Source organism: Cetorhinus maximus, chromosome 9 (assembly GCF_964194155.1).
Source record: "Cetorhinus maximus chromosome 9, sCetMax3.hap1.1, whole genome shotgun sequence".
NCBI lineage: Eukaryota > Metazoa > Chordata > Chondrichthyes > Lamniformes > Cetorhinidae > Cetorhinus > Cetorhinus maximus.
The window spans coordinates 25,094,597-25,121,297 of record NC_135887.1 but is presented as its reverse complement, the minus strand read 5'-3'; the positions used below and the strand labels follow the sequence as shown (position 1 = coordinate 25,121,297).

Sequence of the window (26,701 nt, the reverse complement as noted above, 5' to 3'; positions counted from 1 at the left end):
GGTACGATGGGAGCTTTTAGCAGCAAAAGGCGTTGGTAACTGACTTCAGGTGTGAACAGCAGGTCACATTAACACAACCCCCATAAACCAGACAATGGGACTAAGCAGAACTCAAAGCAGAAACAGTATGGGATGAGAATTAACACCTCTGTACATTTCATTGTTAAACTGAAAATACAATACGTACATATGCAAGTATGAATCAAGACAAGCTTCAATCTAATCTCTACATTTCAATAGTCACAACAGCACTGGCTTGTGATGCAGACTGCACTGTCTGTTAAACTCTCCAGATGGTACCCAGTGACACACTGGCTATCAGAAGGCTCTAGCTGATAGGACAGTGAGCATATAAAAACAAAAGCTATTAGTGATTGCAGAACCAAAGGACAGGATATAAACTGGCCCAATGTTCACAAGACATTAGATGAACTTTTATTGTTAGAGCAGTAGAATTGTAATAAAACAACTGAGGAGCAGTCAAAACCACATAAATTAACTCTTTGAAGATACAATGAGGAGCAGTGTGAGGGTAGGACTGGAGGGAGAGATTGCAGCACAGAGGAGCAGCTTCACTCCTTTACTTCACTCGTCTCAGAAACATCTCTTACAATAGTTACTTATGAAGGGAAACTGCATCTTTCAGAGTTCCTGAACTCAGCTAGAGAATTGCCAACTGAATCGCACCCTCTAGTGGCCCAGTTGAAAACAGCTCTGGCAGAATGAAGAGAGGCACCAATGGCAAAGGGGGGAGATGGGTGGAATGGGTTAAGTCTCTCTCACCCAGAAAACCAAAACCTCAGAAACTTGCTAACTCTCCAGGGCTGGGGTGTCTCCCTCCATAGCCCCAAAGGAGAAAGACATTAAAAGCAATACAATCTCAAACTGAGCTCAGAGATCGATTGAAAGATAAGGGCTGAAAGGAGAAATTGATCTAACAGTGAACACTACACTGCTGTTGGAAACAATGGATTCTGCAGAACAAACCTGGTTAGGCTAAATAGATCCACTGCCTAACGTCAGGTTAATTCTGGAGTTCCTTTCTGAGTACTCACCTTCGACACGGAGAGCCTGGATGATGTACTGATCTAGCCATGTCTCTGCTGTCAGACTGCTGGTCTTGGATAAGTTGTAATTTCCTCTGGCTAAACATGGGGAAAACAGAAGCCATTGTCCACAAACTCCACTCCCATGTCACCGATTCTGTTCCATTCCCGAACAGTCTCAGGCTGAATCAGGCTATTTGCAATCTCAAAGTGCTATTTGGCCAAAGGGGCATTTGCAAAGTCAACTGGGCTAATTTAAATCCTCTTTCTACAGTGACTTTTCTATAGGTTGAATGTATACCCACAACCCAAGCATGAGAACCTAGAGATTGTATGGCATCAACATGGAGGCAACCCGTCTCAATCCCATCTGGCTAGGATGAACAGTTGCACAGGGTTTGGCCATTCTCCAGCACTTTACACATACTAACCTCAATTATGAATGCTGGCAGACTGTTTGATCACTGGTTGGCAAAAGTGTTGGGGGGAGGGGGGGAGGTTTGAGACAGACTTGCAGCAACTTTACCATCATCTTATCTAAAATCAGCCAACTAAGCACAGGCCTGTTTGATCCTCAGAGATCATCTCAGGATTGTGTATCTCAATTACCACACCCAGTTGTGCATGAACCCTAGCACAGGACCCATAGGATACACAGACTGTCGGCCATCGACTGATGTATTACTGGAGTGGCCTGGTGGGGGCGGCACAGAGATCCTACCACCACCACCACCTCTATTAAATGGGATACAGACCTGAACAGGGAGACAGGATAAAGACAAAACTACAAAATACCACACTGGGTGCCTCTTTTTCAAAGTTTTTTTTATACATATGTTGAGAAATCTTTTTGATGACACTGCATTCAACACCTTAACATTAGAGAGCGAGAAACTCAATATAATATTACAGATCTCAACAAATCCTCACGGACTGAGAAAAGAAAAACAATCAGCACAAAGGACTGGGAAAACAATTTGACTTCTTTCCTCCTTGTCCAGTTCTACTTAAAAAATAAATATTTAATTCAAGTGTCAAAGGTCAAGCACTAGAAACAGGGGTCACGACAGAGCACTTGGAATACACTAAATGCTCGATCCCGCACTGCTTGTGTGGCTGCTTTGCTGCCGGGTCGAGTCTACCATAAATTAATCAAATAAAACACACACACGCACGCGCACACACACACACACACACACACACACACACACAGAGAACACCAAACAGAGAAACCTGCAGGCTCACTCCCGACAGATTGCTGGAGAACTAAACACCAATCTCAATTTAAATCCCAGTGTTAGACATCTTGATGGAGGACTGATTCCCAAATTAAATAAAGACATGCTCAATATGAATTTGCCTCAAAACTGGGATCAGATGAATGGAAACAGGTGCATCGCTGGGCTAACGTTTACTGGTGTGCAAATTTAATTTATTCCTAACAGTTTCCCTTCTTTACCCCTGTCTCACCGGGAATTAGGACTAAAGGTGTGGGGGGGGAGCCGGTCTCGAGCAGCATTTTCAGCAGACATGTGGAGAGAGGTGAAGAGACTGATGGGTTAAACTCAAAGCCACTGTGAAGCCATCCCCTATCCCCCATGCAGGGAACCAGGCTGCCGTCTCTGGGATGAAGGAGGGGGGTTGGTTGATGCAAGAATGTGAACTCAGACCCTCGATCTTAAAATGCAGGTAACTTAAAAATAATTTTCATGATGAAATGGGAGCAAATGGCGACATTTGAAGAGTTATCCCGATTGGTTTAAGTTAGCACGCAGTTAGAAGCAGGGTTAGTCGAGTTAGGAGTGAGATTTGGTTAACCAGAGGGTCCCGGTATTGGCATTCCCATTGTTGCTCTTGGCGTTCTGCAGACTTGGCCTCCCCGAGGTGGGTGCTATGGAGTCGGAAGTAGCAAAGACCTGACCGCCTTCTCATGGCCCGTTCCCATAGGCATAATCGGCCTTGTTGTGCATCACCAACTTGTTGTCCACGAAGTAGAAACTGTCTGACTGGGTCTGGTAGGGTCGAGTGACCATCTCCCGTACTGTGGGCAAGAAGAAAGAAGAACTTACATTTATATGGAACCCTTCACCACCTCCTCAGAGAATCATAGAATGATACAGCACAGAGGAGGCCATTTGCCCATCGTGCATTTGCCAGCTCAGAGAAAGAACTATACAATTAGTCCCGCTCCCCTGGTTCTTTCCCAGAGCCTTGCATTTTTTTCAAGTAATCTATCCAATTTCCTTTTGAAAGTTACTACTGAATCTGCTTCCACCAGCCTGTCGGGTCATCATAACTCATTGTGTTAAAAATAGGTTTCCTCAAGTCATCTCTGGTTCTTTTGACAATTATCACCTCCTCCACTGAAGGTGGGCAGAGGTTTTTGCCCTGTTAGTCTGTTTACCTGTAAACAACATATCTCAAAAACTAATTAATGCAACTTGATAAACAGATAGGGTATGGCTCAAGGACGAACTGATTAGTATTTGGTGAAGAGACAGATCCGGATCCTGGAATTTTTTAAAGGATCTGTTAACATTGGGAGATAGGATGAATTGACTTTTCTTTTAAAGAATATTGTTGTCTTAGAATGTTGTGAATTGTCTCAGCTGCCAAAAATGTGAGCAGAGTTTTCAGAGCAGGTTCTTGAATGTGAATTGGCCTAAATCCTCCTCAGTGAGATGGAAGCTCTTCATAAAAGGATTTCTTTTAACAGCTTTGTAGTTACAGCGCATCAACCAGACATGGAAAAGTCTCAAGGAAGAGCTGCTCAATTGTAATAATGTTGACTTAACACAGTGTGGTGAAGGTATGTGTTCTACTATGTGCCCTCTTCACTTGTCTTAAATCTGTGACCTCTTGGTTATTGATGCTTCAGCCACTGGAAACGGTTTCTCCTTACTAACTCTGCTAACACTATTCATAATTTCCCAAAGTGCATTACAGCCAAGTAAGTGCTTTTGAAATTTTGTCACTGTTGTAATATAGGAAATGCAGCAGTTAATTTCCACAGAGAAAGATCTCACCAACAACACGGACTGACGAGATATTCTGTTTTAGTGAGGTTGTTTGATGGAGAAATGACATCAAGGTGGTCAGTACAAATAATACAACACCACCCAAAAAAAAAGAGCCTTACAAACTTCTGCATTGCAGACCACCTCTCCTGAGAAAACAGCGCAGCCGACTGGCCCTAATGGAGGCAAGCAGTAAAATTTAGTTCAGCTATGTTTCAAGAACCATCTTCATCAAATGAGCAATACCAAAGCGCCCAGAGGAAGGCCAGAGGCAGCAGAGCTGAAATACCCCAAAGCAACAACAACATGAACTGCCAGTTCTGTGGGTGTCAATGCGGATTCCGCAGTGGACTCTTCAGTGGCGAGAGGAACCACAAAAGATGATGAAATTACTTACAGCTTATACATACTCAAACAATGAAGAGTCTACCATGAATGGCTGATGGGTACCTATTAGTTGGTACACCAGGGAGAACTCCCTCTGTGCTCTTCCTCCAATAGGAATGACCAATCATTCACGTTCACTTGACAGGTAGGCGGGATCTCAGTTTAACATTACACCAGAAAGACGACAACTCTAACAGTGCAGCGCTCCCTCAGTACTGTGCCTCCTACAAAGCAGCACTCCCTCAGTACTGTCCCTCTGACAGTGCAGCGTTCCCTCAATACTGACCCTTAGACATTCCGCGCTCCCTCAGCAGTCACCTTCCAATGCAGTGCAGTGCTCCCTCACTTTCGACCTTCCAACAGTGCAGCACTCCCTCAATATTGATCCTACGACAGTCTGGCACTCCCTCAGTACTGACCTTCCAACAATGCAGCAGTCCTTCAGTACCGACACCCCGACAGTCTGGCTCTCCCTCAGTACTGACCCTCTGACAATGCAGCACTCCCTCAGTACTGATCCTACGACAGTCTGCCAGTCAGCACTCCCTCAATGCTGACCCTCTGGCTGTCCAACACTCCATCAGCACTGATCCCCCTCAGTACTGGCGCTCTGACAGTGCAGCGCTCCCTCAGTACTGATCCTATGACAGTCTGGTTCTCCCTCAGTGCTGACTTTCCCTTGGTACTGCCCCTCAGACAATCTGCCAGTCAGTACTTTTTTAAAAATTCACTTACAGAATGTGGGCTTTGTTGGCTGGTTCAGCATTTATTGCCCATCCCTAATTGCCCTTGAGAAGGTGGTGGTGAGCTGCCTTCTTGAACTGCTGCAGTCCCTGTGGTGTAGGTACATCCACAGTGCTGTTAGGAAGGGAGTACCAGTGACAATGAAGGAACGGTGATATATTTCCAAGTCAGGATGGTGAGTGACTTGAGGGAAACTTCCAGGTGGTGGTGTTATTATGTATCTGCTGCCTTTGTCCTTCTGGATGGTTGCAGTTGTGGGTTTGGAAGGTGCTCCCTAAGGAACCTTGGTGAATTCCTGCAGTGCATCTTGTAAATGGTACACACTGCTGCTACTCTGCGTTGGTGGTGGAGGGAGTGAATGTTTGTGGGTGTGGTGCCAATCAAACAGGCTGCTTTGTCCTGGACGGTGTCAAGCTTCCTGAGTGTTGTGGGAGCTACACTCATCCAGGCAAGTAGAAACTATTCCATCACACTCCTGACTTGTGCCTTGCAGATAGTGGACAGCCTTTGGGGAGTCAGGAGGTGAGTTACTCATCGCAGGATCCCTAGCCCCTGACCTGTGCTTGTAGCCACAGTATTCATATGGCTAGTCCAGTTCAGTTTCTGGCCAATGGTAACCCCCAGGGTGCTGATAGTGGGGGATTCAGTGATGGTAATGCCATTGAATATCAAGGGGCAATGGTTGGATTCTCTCTTGTTGGAAATGGCCATTGCCTGACACTTGTGTGGTGTGGATGTTACTTGCCGCTTGTCAGCCCAAGCCTGGATATTGTCCAGGTCTTGCTGCATTTGGACATGGACTGCTAAAGTATCTGAGGAGTCGCGAATGGTGCCGAACATTGTGCAATCAGCAAACATCCCCATTTCTGACCTTATGATGGAAGGAAGGTCATTGATGAAGCAGCTGAAGATGGTTGGGCCGAGGACACTACCCTTAGGAACTCCTACAGTGATGTCCTGGAGCTGAAATGACTGACCTCCAACAACCAGAACCATAACCATCTTCCTTTGTGCTAGGTATGACTCCAACCAGTGGAGAGTTTCCCCCCCGATTTCCCATTGACTCCAGTTTTGCTCAGGCTCCTTGATGCCACACTTGGTCAAATGCAGCCTCGATTTCAAGGGCAGTCACTGTCACCTCACCTCGGGAGTTCAGTTCTTTTGTCCACGTTTGAACTAAGGTTGTAATGAGGTCAGGAACTGAGTGGCCCTGGTGGAACCCAAATTGGGCATCAGTGAGCAGATTATTGCTAAGCAAGTGCTGCTTGATAGCACTGTTGATGACCCCTTCCATTACTTTACTGATGATGGAGAGTAGACTGATGGGGCGGTAATTGGCCGGATTGGATTTACCCAGTTTTTGTGTACAGGTCATACCCGAGCAATTTTCCACAGAGCCAGGTAGATGCCAGTGTTGTAGATGTACTGGAGAAGTTTGCCTAGGGGCGCGGCTAGTTCTGGAGCACAAGTCTTTAGTACTATTGCTGGAATATTGTCAGGGCCCATAGCCTTTGCAGTATCCACTGCCTTCAGCCATTTCTTGATATCACATGGAGTGAATCGAATTGGCTGAAGACTGGCATCTGTGATGCTGGGGACCTCCGGAGGAGGCTGAGATGGATTATCCACTCGGCACTTCAGGCTGAAAATTGTAGCAAATGCTTCAGCTTTATCTTGTGCGCTGATGTGCTGGGTTCCTCCAACATTGAGGATGGGGATACTTGTGGAGCCTCCTCCTCCAGTGAGTGAGTTAATTGTCCACCACCATTCACGACTGGATGTGGCAGGACTGCAGAGTTTAGATCTGATCCGTTGGTTGTGGGATCGCTTAGCTCTGTCTATCACTTGCTGCTTATGCTGTTTGGCACGCAAGTAGTCCTGTGTTGTAGCTTCACCAGGTTGACACCTCATTTTTAGGTAAGCCTGGTGCTGCTCCTAGCATGCCCTCCTGCACTCTTCATTGAACCCTCCAACAGTGCAGCATTCCCTCAGTACTGGCCCACCGACAGGGTGACACTCCCTCAGTACTGGCCTTCCGACAGCGCAGCACTCCTTCAGTGCAGCATTTCCTCAGCACTGGCCGTCTGACCATCCAGCACCTGCTCAGCGTTGACCCTCCGACAGTGCAGCACTCCCTCAGTGCTGAACCTCCGACAGTGCAGCACTCCCTCAGTACTGACCCTCTGACAGTGCAGCACTCCCTCAATGCTTCCAGCACAGTAATGAGAGTGCTGGACTGTCAGCCTAGATTATGCACTAAATCCTAGAATGGGGCTTAAACCCATGACCTTCTGACTCCCTCAGTACTGACCCTCTGACAGTGCAGCATTCCTTTAGTATTTGGGGTGATGCCTAGATTATGGGGCTGAAGTTTCCATGGTGGTGCAATGCCACAGCCTTCCAGCTCAGAGACGAGAGTCCTACTCACTGAGGCTCGGATGGAGGATGAAGAGTGCGAGAGGTTCTGGAGTTGATAAAGCAAAAGGCTTATTGCTCATTCTCAGGATGAGAACTTCGCTGGCAAGGTGTCATTTGCTCCCATCACTAATTACTCGAGAAATATGGTGAGCCACTTTCTTAAACCACCAGTTTTCATACAACTGAGTGTCTCACTGGCCCATTATGGAAGGCAGTTAAGAATCAACCCCACTGAACTGAGACTGGAGCTACATACCCAGACTGGGTAAGGATGGCAAGTTTCCTTCACTATAGGTCATTGGTGAACTAGTTGGGTTCTTGTGATACTAATAGCTTCACTATCACTTTTACTAAATATATAAAATTTACAAGTATTTTTTAAACTGAATTTGAAGTTCTGAAATGTCCCTGATGGGATTTGAACTCATGTTTTCTGGATTATCAGTCCCATAAGATCACCACTACACCATCATACTAGTTAAGAGCTTCTCTATTTCCCCTTTCAAGAGGCTAAAAGGGTAAAATTATGAGGACTGACACAGAAACACAGAATTGGCGTAGGAGATGACCATTCAGCCCATCGTGTCCGCACCAGCTCTCCAAATGAGCAACTCACCTAGTGTCATTCCCCCACCTTCTCCCTGTAACCCTGCACATTCTTCCCAGTCTAATTCCATCTTGAATGCCTCAATTGAACCTGCCTCCACCACACTCAGACAGTGCATTCCAGACCTTAACCACTCACTGTGTGAAAAAGTTTCTCTTCATATCACTATTGCTTCTTTTACTAATTACTTTAAATTTGTGCCCTCTCGTTCTCGATCCTTTCACGAGTGGGAACAGTTTCTCCCTATCTACTCTGTCCAGACCCCTCATGATTTGGGGCACCTCTATTAAATGCATTGACTAGGTTTGTATTCCCACGACTAAGGAAGCTTTAAGGGGCGATCGAATTGAAGTATTTAGGATGATTAAAGGATTCAGTAAGGTAGATAGAGAGAAACAATTTCCTCTGGTTGGGGAATCTAGAACAAAGGGGCAGAATGTTAAAATTCGAGCCAGGCCGTTCAGGGGTGATGTCAGGAAGCACTTCCTCACACAGAGGGAAGTGGAAATCTGGAACTCTCTCCCCTCAAAATGTTTGGGGCTGGGGTGGAGGAGGTCAATTTAAAATTTCAAAACTGAGAATGATAGAGTTTTGTTGGAGAAGGGTATCAAGGGATACGGAACCAAAGCGGGTAAATAGAGTTCTGACACAATCTAACAAGGAGCTGAATGGCCTCTTCTTTTTGCTATGTTAAGTCTCCACCAGAGTTCCTTAAACAAGTTTGACAGAGATTAAAAAATGGGTCAAAAGATATGCCAAAGGCCTTTGGATGAATCAGTAATTTGCCCCATGTATTTGTTCACTGCCCCAGCGGCAGAAACTTGCCCCAAGTAACCAACATTGAAGACGAGATCATCAATAGAGTAGAAGGCCTCACAAGGCTGTTCCCATACTCACTGAGTTCCTCGGAGAGCTGGGGGAACTCGTAGATGTGCTCACATGTGTTCTTGCTGCTGGGGATGCAGAAACCAAACTCAAAGTCAAAGCTCTTCAGCAGCTGGTCCCGGAAGTAGTGTCTCTCAATCATTCTGAAGCTGTTGATTGGCTTGTCACCCACTGTGAATTCCACCCTGCAGACAGAAGGAAGCTGTGATTGGTATCTGCACCATGACATTGCCCAACGTTGGGCTCATTGGGTAGGACACAGGGACCTCTAAATCTCGCGGTTGTAGGTTTGAGTCCCACTCCAGAGACTACAGCCCATAATCCAGGCCAATAATTCCGGTGTGGGAGGGGCGGCACCGAGGGAGGGGCACACGGTGGGAGGGGCGGCACCGAGGGAGGGGCACACGGTGGGAGGGGCGGCACCGAGGGAGCGGCACACTGTGGGAGGGGCGGCACCGAGGGAGGTGCACACGGTGGGAGGGGCGGCATCGAGGGAGCGGCACACTGTGGGAGGGGCAGCACCGAGGGAGGGGCACACTGTGGGAGGGGCAGCACCGAGGGAGGGGCACACTGTGGGAGGGGCGGCACCGAGGGAGCGGCACACGGTGGGAGGGGCACAGTGTGGGAGGGGCGGCACCGAGGGAGGGGCACACGGTGGGAGGGGCGGCACCGAGGGAGGGGCACACGGTGGGAGGGGCGGCACCGAGGGAGGGGCAAGGGAGGGGCGGCACCAAGGGAGGGGCACACTGTGGGAGGGGCGGCACCGAGGGAGGGGCACACGGTGGGAGGGGCGGCACCGAGGGAGGGGCACACGGTGGGAGGGGCGGCATCGAGGGAGGGGCGAGGGAGGGGCGGCACCGAGGGAGGGGCACACGGTGGGAGGGGCAGCACCGAGGGAGGGGCACACGGTGGGAGGGGCGGCACCGAGGGAGCGTCGCACTGTGGGAGGGGCGGCACCGAGGGAGCGTCGCACTGTGGGAGGGGCGGCACCGAGGGAGGGGCACACGGTGGGAGGGGCGGCACCGAGGGAGGGGCACACGGTGGGAGGGGCGGCACCGAGGGAGGGGCACACGGTGGGAGGGGCACAGTGTGGGAGGGGCGGCACCGAGGGAGCGGCACACGGTGGGAGGGGCGGCACCGAGGGAGGGGCACACGGTGGGAGGGGCAGCACCGAGGGAGCGGCACACTGTGGGAGGGGCGGCACCGAGGGAGGGGCACACGGTGGGAGGGGCGGCACTGAGGGAGCGGCACACTGTGGGAGGGGCGGCACCAAGGGAGCGTCGCACTGTGGGAGGGGCGGCACCGAGGGAGCGGCACACTGTGGGAGGGGCGGCACCGAGGGAGGGGCACACGGTGGGAGGGGCAGCACCGAGGGAGGGGCACACGGTGGGAGGGGCAGCACCGAGGGAGGGGCACACGGTGGGAGGGGCGGCACCGAGGGAGCGTCGCACTGTGGGAGGGGCAGCACCGAGGGAGCGGCACACGGTGGGAGGGGCAGCACCGAGGGAGCGGCACACGGTGGGAGGGGCGGCACCGAGGGAGCGGCACACGGTGGGAGGGGCGGCACCGAGGGAGCGGCACACGGTGGGAGGGGCGGCACCGAGGGAGCGGCACACTGTGGGAGGGGCGGCACCGAGGGAGGGGCACACTGTGGGAGGGGCGGCACCGAGGGAGGGGCACACTGTGGGAGGGGCAGCACCGAGGGAGGGGCACACGGTGGGAGGGGCGGCACCGAGGGAGTGGCACACGGTGGGAGGGGCGGCACCGAGGGAGCGGCACACTGTGGGAGGGGCGGCACCGAGGGAGCGTCGCACTGTGGGAGGGGCGGCACCGAGGGAGGGGCACACGGTGGGAGGGGCGGCACCGAGGGAGGGGCACACTGTGGGAGGGGCAGCACCGAGGGAGCGTCGCACTGTGGGAGGTGCGGCACCGAGGGAGGGGCACACTGTGGGAGGGGCAGCACCGAGGGAGCGGCACACGGTGGGAGGGGCGGCACTGAGGGAGCGGCACACGGTGGGAGGGGCGGCACTGAGGGAGCAGCACACGGTGGGAGGGGCGGCACTGAGGGAGCGGCACACTGTGGGAGGGGCGGCACTGAGGGAGCGGCACACGGTGGGAGGGACAGCACCGAGGGAGCGGCACACTGTGGGAGGGGCGGCACCGAGGGAGCGTCGCACTGTGGGAGGGGCAGCACCGAGGGAGCGTCGCACTGTGGAAGGGGCAGCACCGAGGGAGCGGCACACTGTGGGAGGGGCAGCACCGAGGGAGGGACAGCGCCGAGGGAGGGGCACACGGTGGGAGGGGCAGCACCGAGGGAGCGTCGCACTGTGGGAGGGGCAGCACCGAGGGAGCGGCGCAGTCTGGGAGGGGCACAGTGTGGGAGGGGCACAGTGTGGGAGGGGCAGCGCCGAGGGAGGGGCACAGTGTGGGAGGGGCACAGTGTGGGAGGGGCACAGTGTGGGAGGGGCAGCGCCGAGGGAGGGGCACAGTGTGGGAGGGGCAGTGCCAAGGGAGAGGCACAGTGTGGGAGGGGCAGCGCCGAGGGAGGGGCACAGTGTGGGAGGGGCAGCGCCGAGGGAGGGGCACAGTGTGGGAGGGGCAGCGCCGAGGGAGGGGCACAGCGTGGGAGGGGCAGTGCTGAGGGAGGGGCAGCGCCTAGGGAGGGGCACACTGTGGGAGGGGCAGCGCCGAGGGAGGGGCAGCGCCGAGGGAGGGGCAGCGCCGAGGGAGGGGCGCAGTGTGGGAGGGGCACAGTGTGGGAGTGGCAGCGCCGAGGGTGCAGCAGTGCCGAGGGAGGGGCAGTGCTGAGGGAGGGGCAGTGCCGAGGGAGGGGCAGTGCCGAGGGAGGCGCACAGTGTGGGAGGGGCAGCACCAAGGGGGCGGCAGCGCCGAGGGAGGGGCACAGTGTGGGAGGGGCAGTGCCGAGGGATGGGCAGTGCCGAGGGAGGGGCAGTGCCGAGGGAGGGGCAGTACCGAGGGAGGGGCAGTACCGAGGGAGGGGCAGTACCGAGGGAGGGGCAACGCCGAGGGAGGGGCAACGCCGAGGGAGGGGCACAGTGTGGGATGGGCAGTGCCGAGGGAAGGGCAGCGCCGAGGGAGGGGCAGCGCCGAGGGAGGGGCAGCGCCGAGGGAGGGGCACAGTGTGGGAGGGGCACAGTGTGGGAGGGGCACAGTGTGGGAGGGGCAGCGCCGAGGGTGCAGCAGTGCCGAGGGAGGGGCACAGTGTGGGAGGGGCAGTGCTGAGGGAGGGGCAGTGCCGAGGGAGGGGCAGTGCCGAGGGAGGGGCAGTGCCGAGGGAGGGGCAGTGCCGAGGGAGGGGCACAGTGTGGGAGGGGCAGCGCCGAGGGTGCAGCAGTGCCGAGGGAGGGGCAGCGCCGAGGGAGGGGCAGCGCCAAGGGAGGGGCACAGTGTGGGAGGGGCACAGTGTGGGAGGGGCAGCGCCGAGGGTGCAGCAGTGCCGAGGGAGGGGCACAGTGTGGGAGGGGCAGTGCTGAGGGAGGGGCAGTGCCGAGGGAGGGGCAGTGCCGAGGGAGGGGCAGTGCCGAGGGAGGGGCACAGTGTGGGAGGGGCAGCGCCGAGGGTGCAGCAGTGCCGAGGGAGGGGCACAGTGTGGGAGGGGCAGCACCAAGGGGGCGGCAGCGCCGAGGGAGGGGCACAGTGTGAGAGGGGCAGTGCTGAGGGAGGGGCAGTGCTGAGGGAGGGGCAGTGCCGAGGGAGGGGCAGTGCCGAGGGAGGGGCACAGTGTGGGAGGGGCAGTGCCAAGGGAGGGGCAGTGCCGAGGGAGGGGCAGCGCCGAGGGAGGGGCAGCGCCGAGGGAGGGGCAGCGCCGAGGGAGGGGCACAGTGTGGGAGGGGCAGTGCCGAGGGAGGGGCAGTGCCGAGGGAGGGGCAGTGCCGAGGGAGGGGCAGTACTGAGGGAGGGGCAGTACTGAGGGAGGGGCACTGCCGAGGGAGGGGCAGTACTGAGGGAGGGGCAGTACTGAGGGAGCGGCACAGTGTGGGAGGGGCAGTACTGAGGGAGGGCCAGTACTGAGGGAGGGGCAGTGCCGAGGGAGGGGCACTGCCGAGGGAGGGGCAGTGCCGAGGGAGGGGCAGTGCCAAGGGAGCGGCACAGTGTGGGAGGGGCAGTACTGAGGGAGGGCCAGTACTGAGGGAGGGCCAGTACTGAGGGAGGGCCAGTACTGAGGGAGGGGCAGTACTGAGGGAGGGGCAGTACTGAGGGAGGGGCAGTACTGAGGGAGGGGCAGTACTGAGGGAGCGCTACATTGTCAGAGTACAAGGTTAAGATCAAAACAAGGATTAAGGAAGGATATATGTGCATTGGAGGCAGTTCAGAGAAGGTTCACTCAGCTGATTCCTGTGATGAAGAGGTTATCACATGAGGAAAGATTGAGCATGTTGGGCCTATACTGAGAGTTTAGAAGAATGAAAGGTGATCTTATTGAAACACAGAATCCTGAGGGGGCTTAACAAAGTAGGTGCTGCGAGAGTGTTTCTCCTCATGGGGGAATCAAGAATAAGGGGGCACAGTTTAAAAAGAACGGGTCTCCCATGGGAAGGAATTTCCTCTTTCAGGGGATCATTAGTCTTTAGAATTCATTCCTCAGAGCAGTGGAGACGGGTCATTGAATATATTCAGGGCTGAGTTAGACAGATTTTTAATCTACAAGGTTTTCTAAGGTTATGGGGTTAAGGTCACAATCAGATCAGCCATGATTTTATTGAATGGTGGAGCAGTCCCGAGGGGCTGAATGGCCTCCTCCTCCTCTTTCTTATGTTTTTCAGATGACACTTTACTCCAAGGGGCGATCTGCCCTCTCAGATGGATATAAGCAATCTCACAGCAATATTTCAACAACAGAATATCTGGTCATTACCATACTGTTTTTTGTGGGGTCTTGCTGTGTGCAAATTGTCTGCCACATTTCCTACATTGCAACAGCGACTATACTTCAAAAGTACTTAATTAGCTGCAAATGCTATGGGATGTACTGAGGTCATGAAAGGCGCTATAGAAATGCACGCCTTTCTTCTTACTTTGGAACTATAACCAAATGGATGCTGGCCTGAGACACGCGGAACAGGAAAACATGAGGCTCCGGGTTCAGCTGCAGCTCAGTCCCCCACACTGTCCCCTTCCCAAAGGGGCTCACAGTCAGTGTTCACACACCAGTCAATCAGTGTGCAAACCCTCCGACCTCCACTCCCCCCCACCCATTTAGTGTGAGAGTACCCCCCTCTCCAGGCTCTCGGCACTTACGTGGCTCCGACTTGCCGCAGGCGAAGGAAGGCCGGGGTGAACTGGTAGCGCACAAACCGGCCAGCATTGGCATCCACATCTTTCTTGTCCCCCTGGTCACGCTCTGCAACAGAAGTACCCACATTTCAACTGAAGATTAATTTCACAGAAATGAAGAGGAAGCGGAGAGAGACGGTCAGGGAAATAGAGAAGTGAGTGTGAGAAGACTGGGAGGAGAGAAGAGGGAGTAAACAGGATCTCTGGAAACAGATCTGCAGCTCAAATGGAAAAGTCCTGAGGGAGGCAGAGAACTAGAGGGGGAGAGGGGGATGAAAAGAAGGGGGGAAGGGGAAGAAGAGAGAGAAGGGGAGCGGGAGGAAGAAACATAACATAGAAACTAGGAGGAGTAGGCCATTCGGCCCCTTGAGCCTGCTCCACCTTTCAATAGGATCATGGCTGATCCTCTATCTCAAAGCCATATTCCCTCCATACCCCTAATAACCAAAAATTTATCAATTTCTTTCTCCAATATACTCAGTGACCTGGCCTCCAAACCTTCTATGGTAGAGAATTCCACAAGTTGACCATCCTCTGAGTGAAGAAATTTTTCCTCATCTCAGTCCTAAATGGCCTGCCCTGTGTCCTGAGACTGTGGCCCCTGGTTCTAGACTCCCCAACCAGGGGAAACATATTCCCTGCATCAAGTCTATCTAGCCCTGTAAGAATTTTATATATTTCAATCAGATCCCCTCTCATTCTTCTAAACTCTAGTGAATACAGACCCAGTCGAACCAATCTCTCCTCATACGACAGTCCTGCCATCCCCGGTATCAGCCTAGTGAACCTTCGCTGCACTCCCTGGCAAATATATCCTTTCTTAGGTAGGGAGACCAAAACTGCTGCAATACTCCAGGTGTGGTCTCACCAAGGCCCTGTATAACTGCAGTACGACATCCCTACTTCTGAACTCAAATCCTCTTGCAATGAAGGCATTTGCCTTCCTAATTGTTTGCTGCACCTGCCTATTTACTTTCATTGACTGGTGTACAAGGACACCCAGGTCCCTTTGTACATCTACATTTCCCAACATATCACCATTTAAATAATACTCTGCCTTTCTGTTTTTCACACTGAAGCTTATAACTTCACATTTATCCATGTTATACTACATCTACCATGTGTTTGCCCCACACACACAACTGGTCTAAATCACCCTGAAGGCACCTTGCATCCTCCTCACAACCCTGCCCAGTTTTGTGTTGTCAGCAAACTTGGAAATATTACATTTGGTTCCCTCATCCGTATCATTTATATATATCGTGAATAGCTGGGACCCAAGCACTGATCCCTGCGATACACCACTAGTCACCGCCTGCCACCCGGAAAAATAGCCATTTATTCCCACACTCTGTTTCCAGTCTGTCAACCAATTCTCAATCCATGCCAGTATATTACCCCCAGTCCCATGTACTTCAATTTTCCCACTAGCCTCTTATGTGGGACCTTATCAAAAGCTTTCTTGAAATCCAAATACACCACATCCACTGGTTCTCCCTTATCTATTCTACTAGTTACATCCTCAAAAAACTCCAGTAGATTAGGTAAGCATGATTTCCCTTTCATAAACCCATGCTGACTTTGTCTAATCCTATTAATGCTTTCCAAGTGTTCTGTTACCATGTCTTTCGTAATAGACTCTTAACATTTTCCCCACTACTGGTGTTAGGCCAACTGGTCTGTAATTCTCTGTTTTTTTCTCTCCCTCCTTTTCTAAGTAATGGGGTTACATTTGCTACTCTCCAATCTGTAGGAACTGCTCCAGAGTCTACAGAATTTTGGAAGATAACCACCAATGCATCCAATATTTCCAGGGCCACTTTCTTTAGAACTCTGGGCTGTAGATTTTTCAACCTTTAACCCCATTCATTTCTCTATCATCATTTTTTTATTAATACTGATTTTCTTCAATTCCTCCCTCTCCCTGGACCCTTGGTTCCCTAACATTTCTGGGAAATTATTTGTGTCCTTTTTTGCGAAGACGGAGCCAAAATATGTGTTCAATTCTTCTGCCATTTCTTTATTCCCTATTATAATTTCTGACTGTATGGGACCTGCGTTTGTCTTTGCTAATCTTTTTCTCTTCATATATTTATAGAAGCTTTTACAGTCAGTTTTTATGTTCCTTGCAAGTCTGCCTTCCACTTTTGCTTCTTACTTTTCTCTTTCGTTTCTCTCTGTCTCCCTGCTGAGGCTCCCATCCCCCTGCCATTCTAGTTTAAACCCTCCCCCACAGCACTAGCAACATCACCCCTCACCCTAAGACATTGGTCCCGGTCCTGCCCAGGTGCAACCCATCCTGTTTGTACTGGTCTCTGAACCGGTCCCAATGTCCCAGGTGTCTGAATCCCTTCCCCCTACACCATCTCTTCAGCCACATATTCATCCGATATATACTGTTATTTCTACTCTTGCTAGCACGTGGCACTGGTAGTAATCCTGAGATTACTAGCTTTGAGGTCCTACTTTTTAATTTATGCCCTAACTCCCTATATTCAGCTTGTAGGACCTCATCCCTTTTTTCAGCTATGTCGTTGGTATCAATATGTACCACGACCACTGGCTGTTTACCCTCCCCCTTCAGAATGCCCTGCAGCCTCTCTGAGACAACCTTGACCCTGGCACCAAGAAGGCAACATACCAGCTTGGAGTCTCTTTTGCAACCGCAGAAATGCCTGTCTGTTCCCCTTACTATTGAATCCCTTATCACTATAGCCCTGCCATTCTTCTTCCTCCCCTCTCGTGTAGCAGAGCCACCCATGGTGCCATGGACTTGGCTCCTGCTGCTTTCCCTCAAGAAGTCATATCCCCCAACAGTATCCAAAACGGTATATCTGTTAGAGAGGGGGACGGCCACAGGGAACTCCTGTACTACCTCCTCGCACCACTTTCAGCCCAGAGTCCAGCTCCTGCTCTTTTTAAATCTCTGCTCTGACTCTCAGCTCCTGCTCTTTTTAAGAGAGATGGACAGGAGAGGGAAGGGAGAGGTGGGGTGGAGGGGGAGAGAGAGAGGGGTGGGGAAGGGGGAGAGAGAGAGAGAGGGGGAAGGGGGAGAGAGGGGGAAGGGGGAGAGAGAGAGGGGGAAGGGGGAGAGAGAGAGAGGGGAAGGGGGAGAGAGAGAGAGAGGGGGAAGGGGAGAGAGAGAGAGGGGGAAGGGGAGAGAGAGAGAGGGGGAAGGGGAGAGAGAGAGAGAGGGAAGGGAGAGAGAGAGAGAGGGAAGGGAGAGAGAGAGAGAGGGAAGGGAGAGAGAGAGAGAGAGAGAGAGACAGGGGGTAGGGAGAGAGAGAGAGAGACAGGGGGTAGGGAGAGAGAGAGAGAGACAGGGGGAAGGGAGAGAGAGAGAGACGGGGAAGGGAGAGAGAGAGAGACAGGGGGAAGGGAGAGAGAGAGAGACGGGGGGAAGGGAGAGAGAGAGAGACGGGGGGAAGGGAGAGAGAGAGAGACGGGGGAAGGGAGAGAGAGAGACGGGGAAGGGAGAGAGAGACAGGAGGAAGGGAGAGAGAGAGAGAGACAGGGGGAAGGGAGAGAGAGAGACAGGGGGAAGGGGGAGAGAGAAGGAGACAGGAGAAGGGAGGGAGAGAAGGAGACGGGGAAGGGAGAGAGAGGGAGACAGGGGAAAGGGAGAGAGAGAGGGAGACTGGGAGGAAGGGAGAGAGAGAGACAGGGAGGAAGGGAGATGGGAGGGAGAGAGAGAGGTAATTGGAAGGTGGAGAGAGAGTGAGTTAGGAGATGGGGGGGGAAATGGGGGAGAGAGAGAGAGAGGGGTGGAGACAGGGAAAGGGTATTGCCTTCTACCCATATACTCCCCAGATACATAGAACGATCCCATTCCCACCCCCCCCCCCAACTACCCAACAAGCCCTCACATGGGATTAATGACAACCTGCACAATCTCAACCTGACTCACCAGAGGCAGGTGGCTTGGTAATTTCAAATAAGATGGCCCCAGATTCCATGTCGCGAATCTTGAATCTCGTGAAATCGATATTGTAAACATTGTCCTCAGGAGCACATAAATAATCTGGGTGGAGAAATAAATAGAAATTATTCGGTTGAGTCTGAACCCAAGAGGTAGAAACATGGCAAAACCACAACGTCCCAAATGAAAACATTCCCCTACTCCCGCCCTCGCTCCTGTCACCCCAAGGCCCCTCTCCTCAAGGCCCCATCAACCCAAACACCACCCTCACCTATTGTTTAATCTTCAAGGTCCCTCTGTGGGCAAGTGACATCACTATCGTAACCCCCATAGAGACTTCACCTCTACGTCAGAACTTTTCAAAGCTTCAAGAACAATTCAGCAAGAAATGAAGATCAGAATCGCACCCCACACAGAAATTGGAAACTCAGGCTCAAGGCTCAGCAACTGCACCACACTTTACATCCACGTTTACCTTACAAAATCTGAAACCAGATCATTTACAGAGAGATTAGAACAGGTGACTGAAAGTTTGGTCAAAGAGGTCACTTTTAAGGAGCATTTTAAAGCAGATAGAGAGGCAGAGAGGTTTAGGGAGGGAATTTTAGAGCTTAGGACCCAGGCAGCTGAAGGCACAGACACCAATAAAACAGCAACAAAAATTGGGAAATGCACAAGAGGCCAGAATTGGAGAAGTGCAGAAATCTTGGAGGGTTGTACGACTGGAGCAATTTAGAAATAGGGAAGGGCAAGGAGGTCATGGGGGGAATTTGAACACAAGGATAAGAATTGTAAAAATTCAAATCAGGAGCCAATATATGTCAGGGAGCAAAGAGGTGACATGTGAATGAGATTTGGTGGGAGTTAGAATCACAGGATTGTTACAATACAGAAGGATAGGGGCAGCAGAGTTTTTTCACGTGTTGAAGTTTATGGAGGGTGGAAGATGGGAGATGGGTGAGGAAAATGTTGGAATAAGTAACAGAGAGAGAGAGAGAGCGAGAGCGAGCACACGTGAGCGAGAGCACTCAAATGGCAGCAAGAATCCTCCCTGATAATTAAAGTGATGCAATGATTTTATTCCTAAAGATCGCCCTCCCCACTACCCTATACCTGACCTAAACAGTCCTTCTGCCTCTTTTTCTCTCTGTTCAGAAGCTTGTCTAGACTGCTTCCAGCTCTCTGCCAATGCCAGCCAGTAGAAGGGGCACAGTTTTTCCACCCAGCTGTGTTTGTTAACCCCACAATAACCCAGCTGAGAACAGGTTGCGGCCTGGAAAAGCAGCTGAATCTCACTTGCTTTGCATTTCACGGGCCTAAGCTGAGTTGTCATAATGAATTAGGATTTTAACAAAAAATTCTACAGATTGCAAGAGTGTTTCGGAATAGACTGGACATCTTAACAGTGATGGAGAAATAGTTTCACACAACAAATATATGTATAAACACGGGAACAGGAGGCAACCATTCAGACCCTCAAGCCTGTTCCAACATTGAATTAGATCATGGCTCAACTGTACCTCAATTCCATCTTTCTTCCATATCCTGTGATATACATCTATCCATCTCCGCCTTAAAAGCTCCAACTGATCTGCAATGTCCACAGACATCCTGGGGGAGAGAGTTCCAGATTTCCACTACGCTGTGTGTGAAGAAATGTTTCCTGACATCACCCCTGACTCTGATTTAAAGGTCCTGGACTCCCTCAGCCAGAGGAAATAGTTTCTTTCGAATCCTTTAACATCTTAAACACCTCGATTAGATCATGCCTTAATCTTCTAAGCTTGAGTGAGTACAATTTGCCAGTGCAAGCTGCTAAATTAACCCTTTTAGCCTCCAGCTCAGTCTGGAGAATCTGTGTTTTAATTATTCCAAGATCAATATGTACCCTCCTGAGGGGTGATGCCCAGGTCTGATCACTGTATTCTGGCTTTGTGTCTATGAAGCAACTCAAAGAGTCTTACTACATTACAGGCACTGTATAAATGCATGTTGTTGTTGTAGTGGTGAGGGTGGGGAAGAACAGACAACACAGGGCTGGAAATAGTGGACCACACCCCAAGACAGTGTCAAACTACCTTGACAACCCCACCAGCTCCCAATCCCTGAAACAAAAAGCTGTACAGTCTGTGCCTGAAGACTGGATATTACTGCTCAGGGTTATAGTTATCGAGTGTGGGATGTGCGCAGTGTAAATGCAGACAGGTGCTACTTGGACACTGATCACTTGCCAGGTTGCTGAGCTCCTATTACCTGCAATATTTCAAGGGGTGGATTTCAGGTGCCAAACCACCCCAGGGAAGCAGAAAGAATCACAACCAGTTATATAAATATATACACACATCCCCACAGGAACATCGTACCCCTCCCCCGCACACGTGCAACGCCCCCCCCCCCCCCACCCCACCCCACCACCTACACAAAGGGAACAGCCCAGAATAGTGTGCACATGCTTGGGTATGTTTAATACTGTACTCCAGCACAAGCCGCGTATCCTGAGGTCGCACTGTGAATTTTGTTATTTGGGGGGCCATGTGCATGTCGAAGTGCAGAGAGGAAAGGTCTGATTTCACATCACGTGTCCTGCACTCAGCTTCTGCTTAAATTGAAATGCTGAGCAGATTGTGAGGAGATAATGAGATTGCACAGTGATTTAAGCTTCTGCTGCAGCTAAGAGTGCGATTGTCCCTTAAGGATAAATAACCCCAAACCCCAGCACCCTCCCAAGTCTGGTCTCCTGCAGTTGACAATCAGCCATTTTAACTTCACAAAGCTAGGACTAATCATACCAACAAAACAGGAAAGAAGCAGTCTGCATTCCTATAGCACTTTTCATGACCTCAGGGCATCCCAAAGCACTGTACAGTTTTTATTTTGACGTGTAATCACTTGCAATGTAGGAAATGCAGCAGTTAATTTGTGCACAGCAAGATCCCACAAACCACAATGAGATAGTTAACCTGACCATCTGTTCTACAAATGCTGCTTGAGGGATAAATATTAGCCTGGGCACTGAGGAGAACTCCTCTGTTCTTTTCCCAGTAGTGGCAATGGAATCTTATACATCCACCTGAGAGGTGCTGTTAGAAAAGGGGACAATGTTCTAGTGTGTCCCTCCCTTACAAACAAGCCATAGCTCTCTTCTAATAAGAGGAGGAGGCCATTCAGTCCCTCAAGTCTATTCCTCCATTCAATCAGATTTTGACCGATCTATACTTTAACTCTATTCATGTGTCTTTGCTTCAATACTCTCACTCAACAAAAGTCTATAATTGTTGGTGGGAGGAGAGTTCCAGATTTCTATTATCCTTTGTGTAAAAAAGTGAATAGCCTAGCTCTAACTTTAAGATTACACCCCTTTGTTCTGGATTCTCACATCAGAGATAGGCATCCTGCCAAATTCCTCTATCATTTTAAGGAATCCTTTGCCACTGAGGGAACAGACTCAGACAAGGTTAAAAACAAAAAGCTAAAAGCTACTGCGGATGCTGGAAATCCAAAACAAAAACAGAATTACCTGGAAAAACTCAGCAGGTCTGGCAGCATCGGTGGAGAAGAAATCAGTTAAAGTTTCGAGTCTGCCGAAGGGTCGTGAAGACTCGAAAGGTTAACTGATTTCTTCTCCACCGATGCTGCCAGACCTGCTGAGTTTTTCCAGGTAATTCTGTTTTTGTTTCAGACAAGGTTGTGTATTTGAAAGGGAAGAGTAGATAAATATTTGAAAGAGAGATAGATACAGAGCTAGGAAATGAGCACACAACAGCGTAAAAAGTTCCAGATTGTTTCAATAAGCAGCCAGCACAGAGATGATGGGCTAAATGGCCTCCTCCTGTGTTTTGTGTCTTTGCTTTCATGGTTCAGTAAAGAAGAGACAGGGATGAGCCATGAAATCAGAGCCAAGGGCCCGGAATTGATTAATAACCCACTGGAAGGATGACTTCAAATGCAAATTCAAAATGCAAACCAAATTTACACTATCCTCACACGCTAACAATGCACCGGTTCTTCTCACTGCGCCCCCTCATACTGTAAAATAAGCCCTGTGGGCCTGCCCAGGTTTGGGCATTGGTGGTGGGGGGGGGGGCGGTCAGGGGTCAAGGGCTATGCTGAAAATGCGCAATTGATGGGAGGGACACACTGAGAAGGGTCCTGTAGTTGAATGGCTGAGGGATAGATTCAATGAGTGAAGTCAGTCCTTTTAATGCCAAGGAAAAATATATTATTAATTCATAGGTCTTCAGCCTCACCATTTGATTTGACCCACAAGTTGAATCAAAAGCACTTGGAATGTTCTAGAGAAGCCAGGGAGGGGGTTTGGGAGGAGCAGCAGGATTCCTGAGGTTAGGTTGAGGGTTCCTTGGATTACAGGGGGTTGAACTGAATGATCCGGGCACCTGCTCCTGCTCACAATCCAGTCATCCTTCCTCAACCCACGTGTAAATATCGGCTGGGTGGCCTTTCACAGCTAAATAGCTGGGCAGCACTTGTCAGACGCGTGAAGAGTGGCCACCAGGAATTGTTGAGGAGCAACTTCCGGAGAAGATGGCAAATGTTGACATAAGATGATAAGAAATAGGAGCATTTGGCACCTCAAGCCTGCTCCTCCATGCAATGAAATCATGGCTGATCCGACTGTGGCCTTAACACCACTTTCCTGCCTGCCCCCCATAACCCTGGACACCCTTGTTGATCAAAAATTTGTCTAACTCAGCCTTGAATATATTCAATGACCCACTTGCCATTGCTGTCTGGGAAAGAGAATTCCAAAGGGTAACGACCCTTTGAGAGAAGAAATTCCTCCTCATCTCCAACTTAAATGGAAGACCCCTTATTTTTAAACTGTGCCCCCTAGTTCTGGACTCCCTCAGAAGGGAAACATCCTCTCAGCATCTACTCTGTCAAGGCACCTCAAGATCCTAAGTGTTTCAATAAGGTCACCTCTCATTCTTCTAAACTCCAGTGAGTTTAGATCCAACTTGCTCAATCTTTCTTCTTAAGACAACACCTTCATCCCAGGAATCAGTCGAGTGAACCTTCACTGAACTGCTCCTAATGCAAGTATATGCCACCTTAAATAGGGAGAGCAGAGCTGTGCACAGTACTCCAGATGTGGTCCTACCAATGCCCTGTACAGTTGTAGCAAGACTTCCCTATTCTTCTATTCCATTGACCACTGACACGTGAGCAGATTCAGTCCCGAATGGCAGAATAAAACAAACTCACATTTAGATAGCTGCTTCTGCGGTACAGGGTGACTGACAGTGCGTCCTGAAACATTAACCTGCCGTCGCCAGTTCCAAGACAGCTCGACAATTTTATGTTCCATTCTCTCCATTCACTTTTCCTGTTGTGAATTCCCAAGATAAATTGCTGACCTTCACTCTCCAGGCTCTCAGCAGCTTGGATCTTTCCCCTCCCAAGTTGCCTCCAACCCGCAACTGCACTCGAATTTCTCATCCCAACCCTAGGCTTGAAGTCTCATCCCTCAAGTTTCACCTGAACTACCTTCAGCGTCACTTTGGTGCAACCACTGACAGTGCGGCGCTCCCTCGGCACCGCCCCCCACCCGACAGTGCGGCGCGCGCTCCCTCGGCACTGCCCCCCCCCCCGACAATGCGGCTCTCCCTCGGCACCGCCTCCCCCAACAGTGCGGCGCTCCCTCGGCACCGCCTCCCCCGACAGTGCGGCACTCCCTCGGCACCACCTCCCCCGACAGTGCGGTGCTCCCTCGGCACTGGCCCCCCCAACAGTGTGGCGCTCCCTCGGCACCACCTCCCCCGACAGTGTGGTGCTCCCTCGGCACCACCTCCCCCGACAGTGCGGCGCTCCCTCAGCACCGGCCCCCCCCGACAGTGCGGCGCTCCCTCGGCACCACCTCTCCCGACAGTGCGGCGCACCCTCAGCACCGCCCCACCCCCCGACAGTGCGGCGCTCCCCCGGCACCACCTCTCCCGACAGTGCGGCGCTCCCTCAGCACCGGCCCCCCCCACCCCCCGACAGTGCGGCGCTCCCTCGGCACTGGACCCCCCCGACAGTGCGGCACTCCCTCAATACTCATTAATGGCAGGAATATCTTGTTAACACAGATTTACGGGTCATTGCACGAACTCCAGGTAGAAACCTGGAGACCAAAAGACCTGGGAATCATTTCAGGAATGACTGGATGGAGCAATGGGAACAAGGACTGGGAACGTTTTAGATTGTTCAGTTTCCATTGTTCAACTCTTCTTGATTTGTGGTGGTTTGAGATTTTTTCCAGAGTTCCTGCCTCACCGAGACAGAATGGGAAATGATGCAGGGAGCTTTCCACCTGTTGGATTTGACACAACACCAACCTCGAGGGTTAAAGTTCAGCCAGTATCTCAGCATGGCTTGCTAAGTCTTGCCGATAGGCTACCAGTCTAGGTGCACAGCAGAAACACTGAGTAATCTCTCAGGTAAGCGCTTGTTGTTTATAACCCCCTGCAGATTATGTACAGCTTCATTCAACCTCCTGCCTTTTTTAATAGCAATGGGTCGGCTGGGCTTGAGGTGATTGCACTGCTTCCTTGGGCACAGGAGCCCGAATGTTGCTATTTGAGAGATCTCGCTGTGTACAAATTAGCTGCCATGTTTCGCACAATTCTACAGCAATTGCAGTTCAATAAGTCATAATAATAAGTAATAATAAGTCATTTAGAACATCTAGAGGTTGTGAAACATACTGTAGAAATGCAAGTCTTTTTTTAATGCCCGCCTGAGGGGGAAGAGGCTTCATTTATTGCCTCAAAGACAGCATGGAACCATAGAAAAGTTACGGTGCAGAAAGAGGCCATTCAGCCCATCGTGTCTGCTCCGGCCAAAAGGAGAAAAAAGAAACTACCGCTCATTTTAATCCCACTTTCCAGCACCTGGTCCGTAGCTCCAACAGTGCAGCACTCCCTCAGTACTGACCCTCCGACAGTGCAGCGCTCCCTCAGTACTTCCCCTCCGACAGTGCAGCGCTCCCTCAGTGCTGACTTTCCGACAGTGCAGCACTCCCTCAATACTGACCCTCCGACAGTGCAGCACTCCCTCAGTACTGACCCTCCGACAGTGCAGCACTCCCTCAGTACTGACCCTCCGACAGTGCAGCGCTCATTTAGTACTGACCCTCCGACAGTGCAGCGCTCCCTCAGTGCTGACTCTCCGACAGTGCAGCACTCCCTCAGTACTGACCCTCCGACAGTGCAGCGCTCATTTAGTACTGCCCCTCTGACAGTGCAGCGCTCCCTCAATACTTCCCTCCGACAGTGCAGCGTTCCCTCAATACTGCCCCTCCAACAGTGCAGCGCTCACTCAGTGCTGACTCTCTGACAGTGCAGCACTGGGAGCATCAAACTGGATTATGTGCTGAAGTCTCTGGAGCTGGACTTGAACCAAGAACCTTTAGACTCAGAGCTGAGGTTCCCACTGAGCCACAAGTGACAATAAATATGAGCTACACTATTTAAATTCTGACAAAGGGCCACACCAAGCATGCATGGTTTTTTTTGATGCTACCATTCTGCACATTTCTGGCTTTTTTCCCCCCAGACGTTTGTCACAGAATATGATCGTACTTAAAATTTCTCATTCTTCAAAGGTATATTTGAATTGTTCAGTTCAGACTGGCCTGAATTTTGAGAGTTAGGATGAAAGGGCGATGTGACGATGGGTGTCAAAAGCAAAAGTGTCAAAGTGCCTTTTCCTCCAATAATTATATTTTTCTGTCAAGACGGGGCAGATCAGGGGGTCGGGCGAGGGTTTAATTGTGCGAGACAGGGGCTGTAGAATTGACACACCTGAGTGGTACTGGGCAATGGCCCTGCTTACTCCAAATCCTCAGCATAAATATAGAGCTAGGGAGAAGTCCAGAGCAGAGGTTAATCCCCTGCCTTTCTGTCTATTCTGAGAGCAAGATATATAATCAGTTTATGTTGATGTGCTGGCACTGTGCTTCAACACTTGAAAGCATCATCTTGCCTCTTGCAGGTCTTCCTGAGTGCAAGCAGTCAGTCATTTTCATTGCAAATTGGATCCCTGTGCTCATGCTAATCTTAAATTATGCAGTTTTGGATTTACTCTTGTAAGGAGGGAAAGTGTTTCTGATAACAGGAATGGGGGACTTCTGCTTTAACCCTCACTGCAGTGAAAACCTAGGATTCACCAGCGAGGGACTCCAAGGTGATTAACTGATTCTATTATTGGACTAGTAATCCAGAGAACAAGAATTGAATCTCACCCTGAACAGTTTGAGAATTTGAATACAGGCTTTTTTTTAAATTACAGAATCCCATGGTGTAGGAGGCCACTCAGCCCAACATGCCCTTGCTGACCCTATGAAAGAACTATCCAATTAGTTCCACTCCCTTTTTCTCTCCCC

At 51.0% G+C, this 26,701-nt stretch overlaps 1 protein-coding gene across 1 annotated transcript in view; it reads right to left on the bottom strand.

Annotated features, from left to right (window-relative positions):
- Positions 1-1,854: 1,854 nt before the first annotated feature.
- Positions 1,855-26,701, bottom strand: part of unc119a1 (unc-119 lipid binding chaperone a1) — a 37,696-nt gene continuing 12,849 nt past the window's right edge. The window contains exons 2-5 of the mRNA XM_078548309.1: positions 18,307-18,420; positions 14,364-14,466; positions 9,117-9,289; positions 1,855-3,087 (exon numbers count right to left, since the gene is read on the bottom strand). Of these exons, the coding sequence (XP_078404435.1) occupies positions 2,975-3,087; positions 9,117-9,289; positions 14,364-14,466; positions 18,307-18,420 (503 nt within the window). The 3' untranslated portion in view covers positions 1,855-2,974. The remainder of the gene's footprint in view (positions 3,088-9,116; positions 9,290-14,363; positions 14,467-18,306; positions 18,421-26,701) is intronic.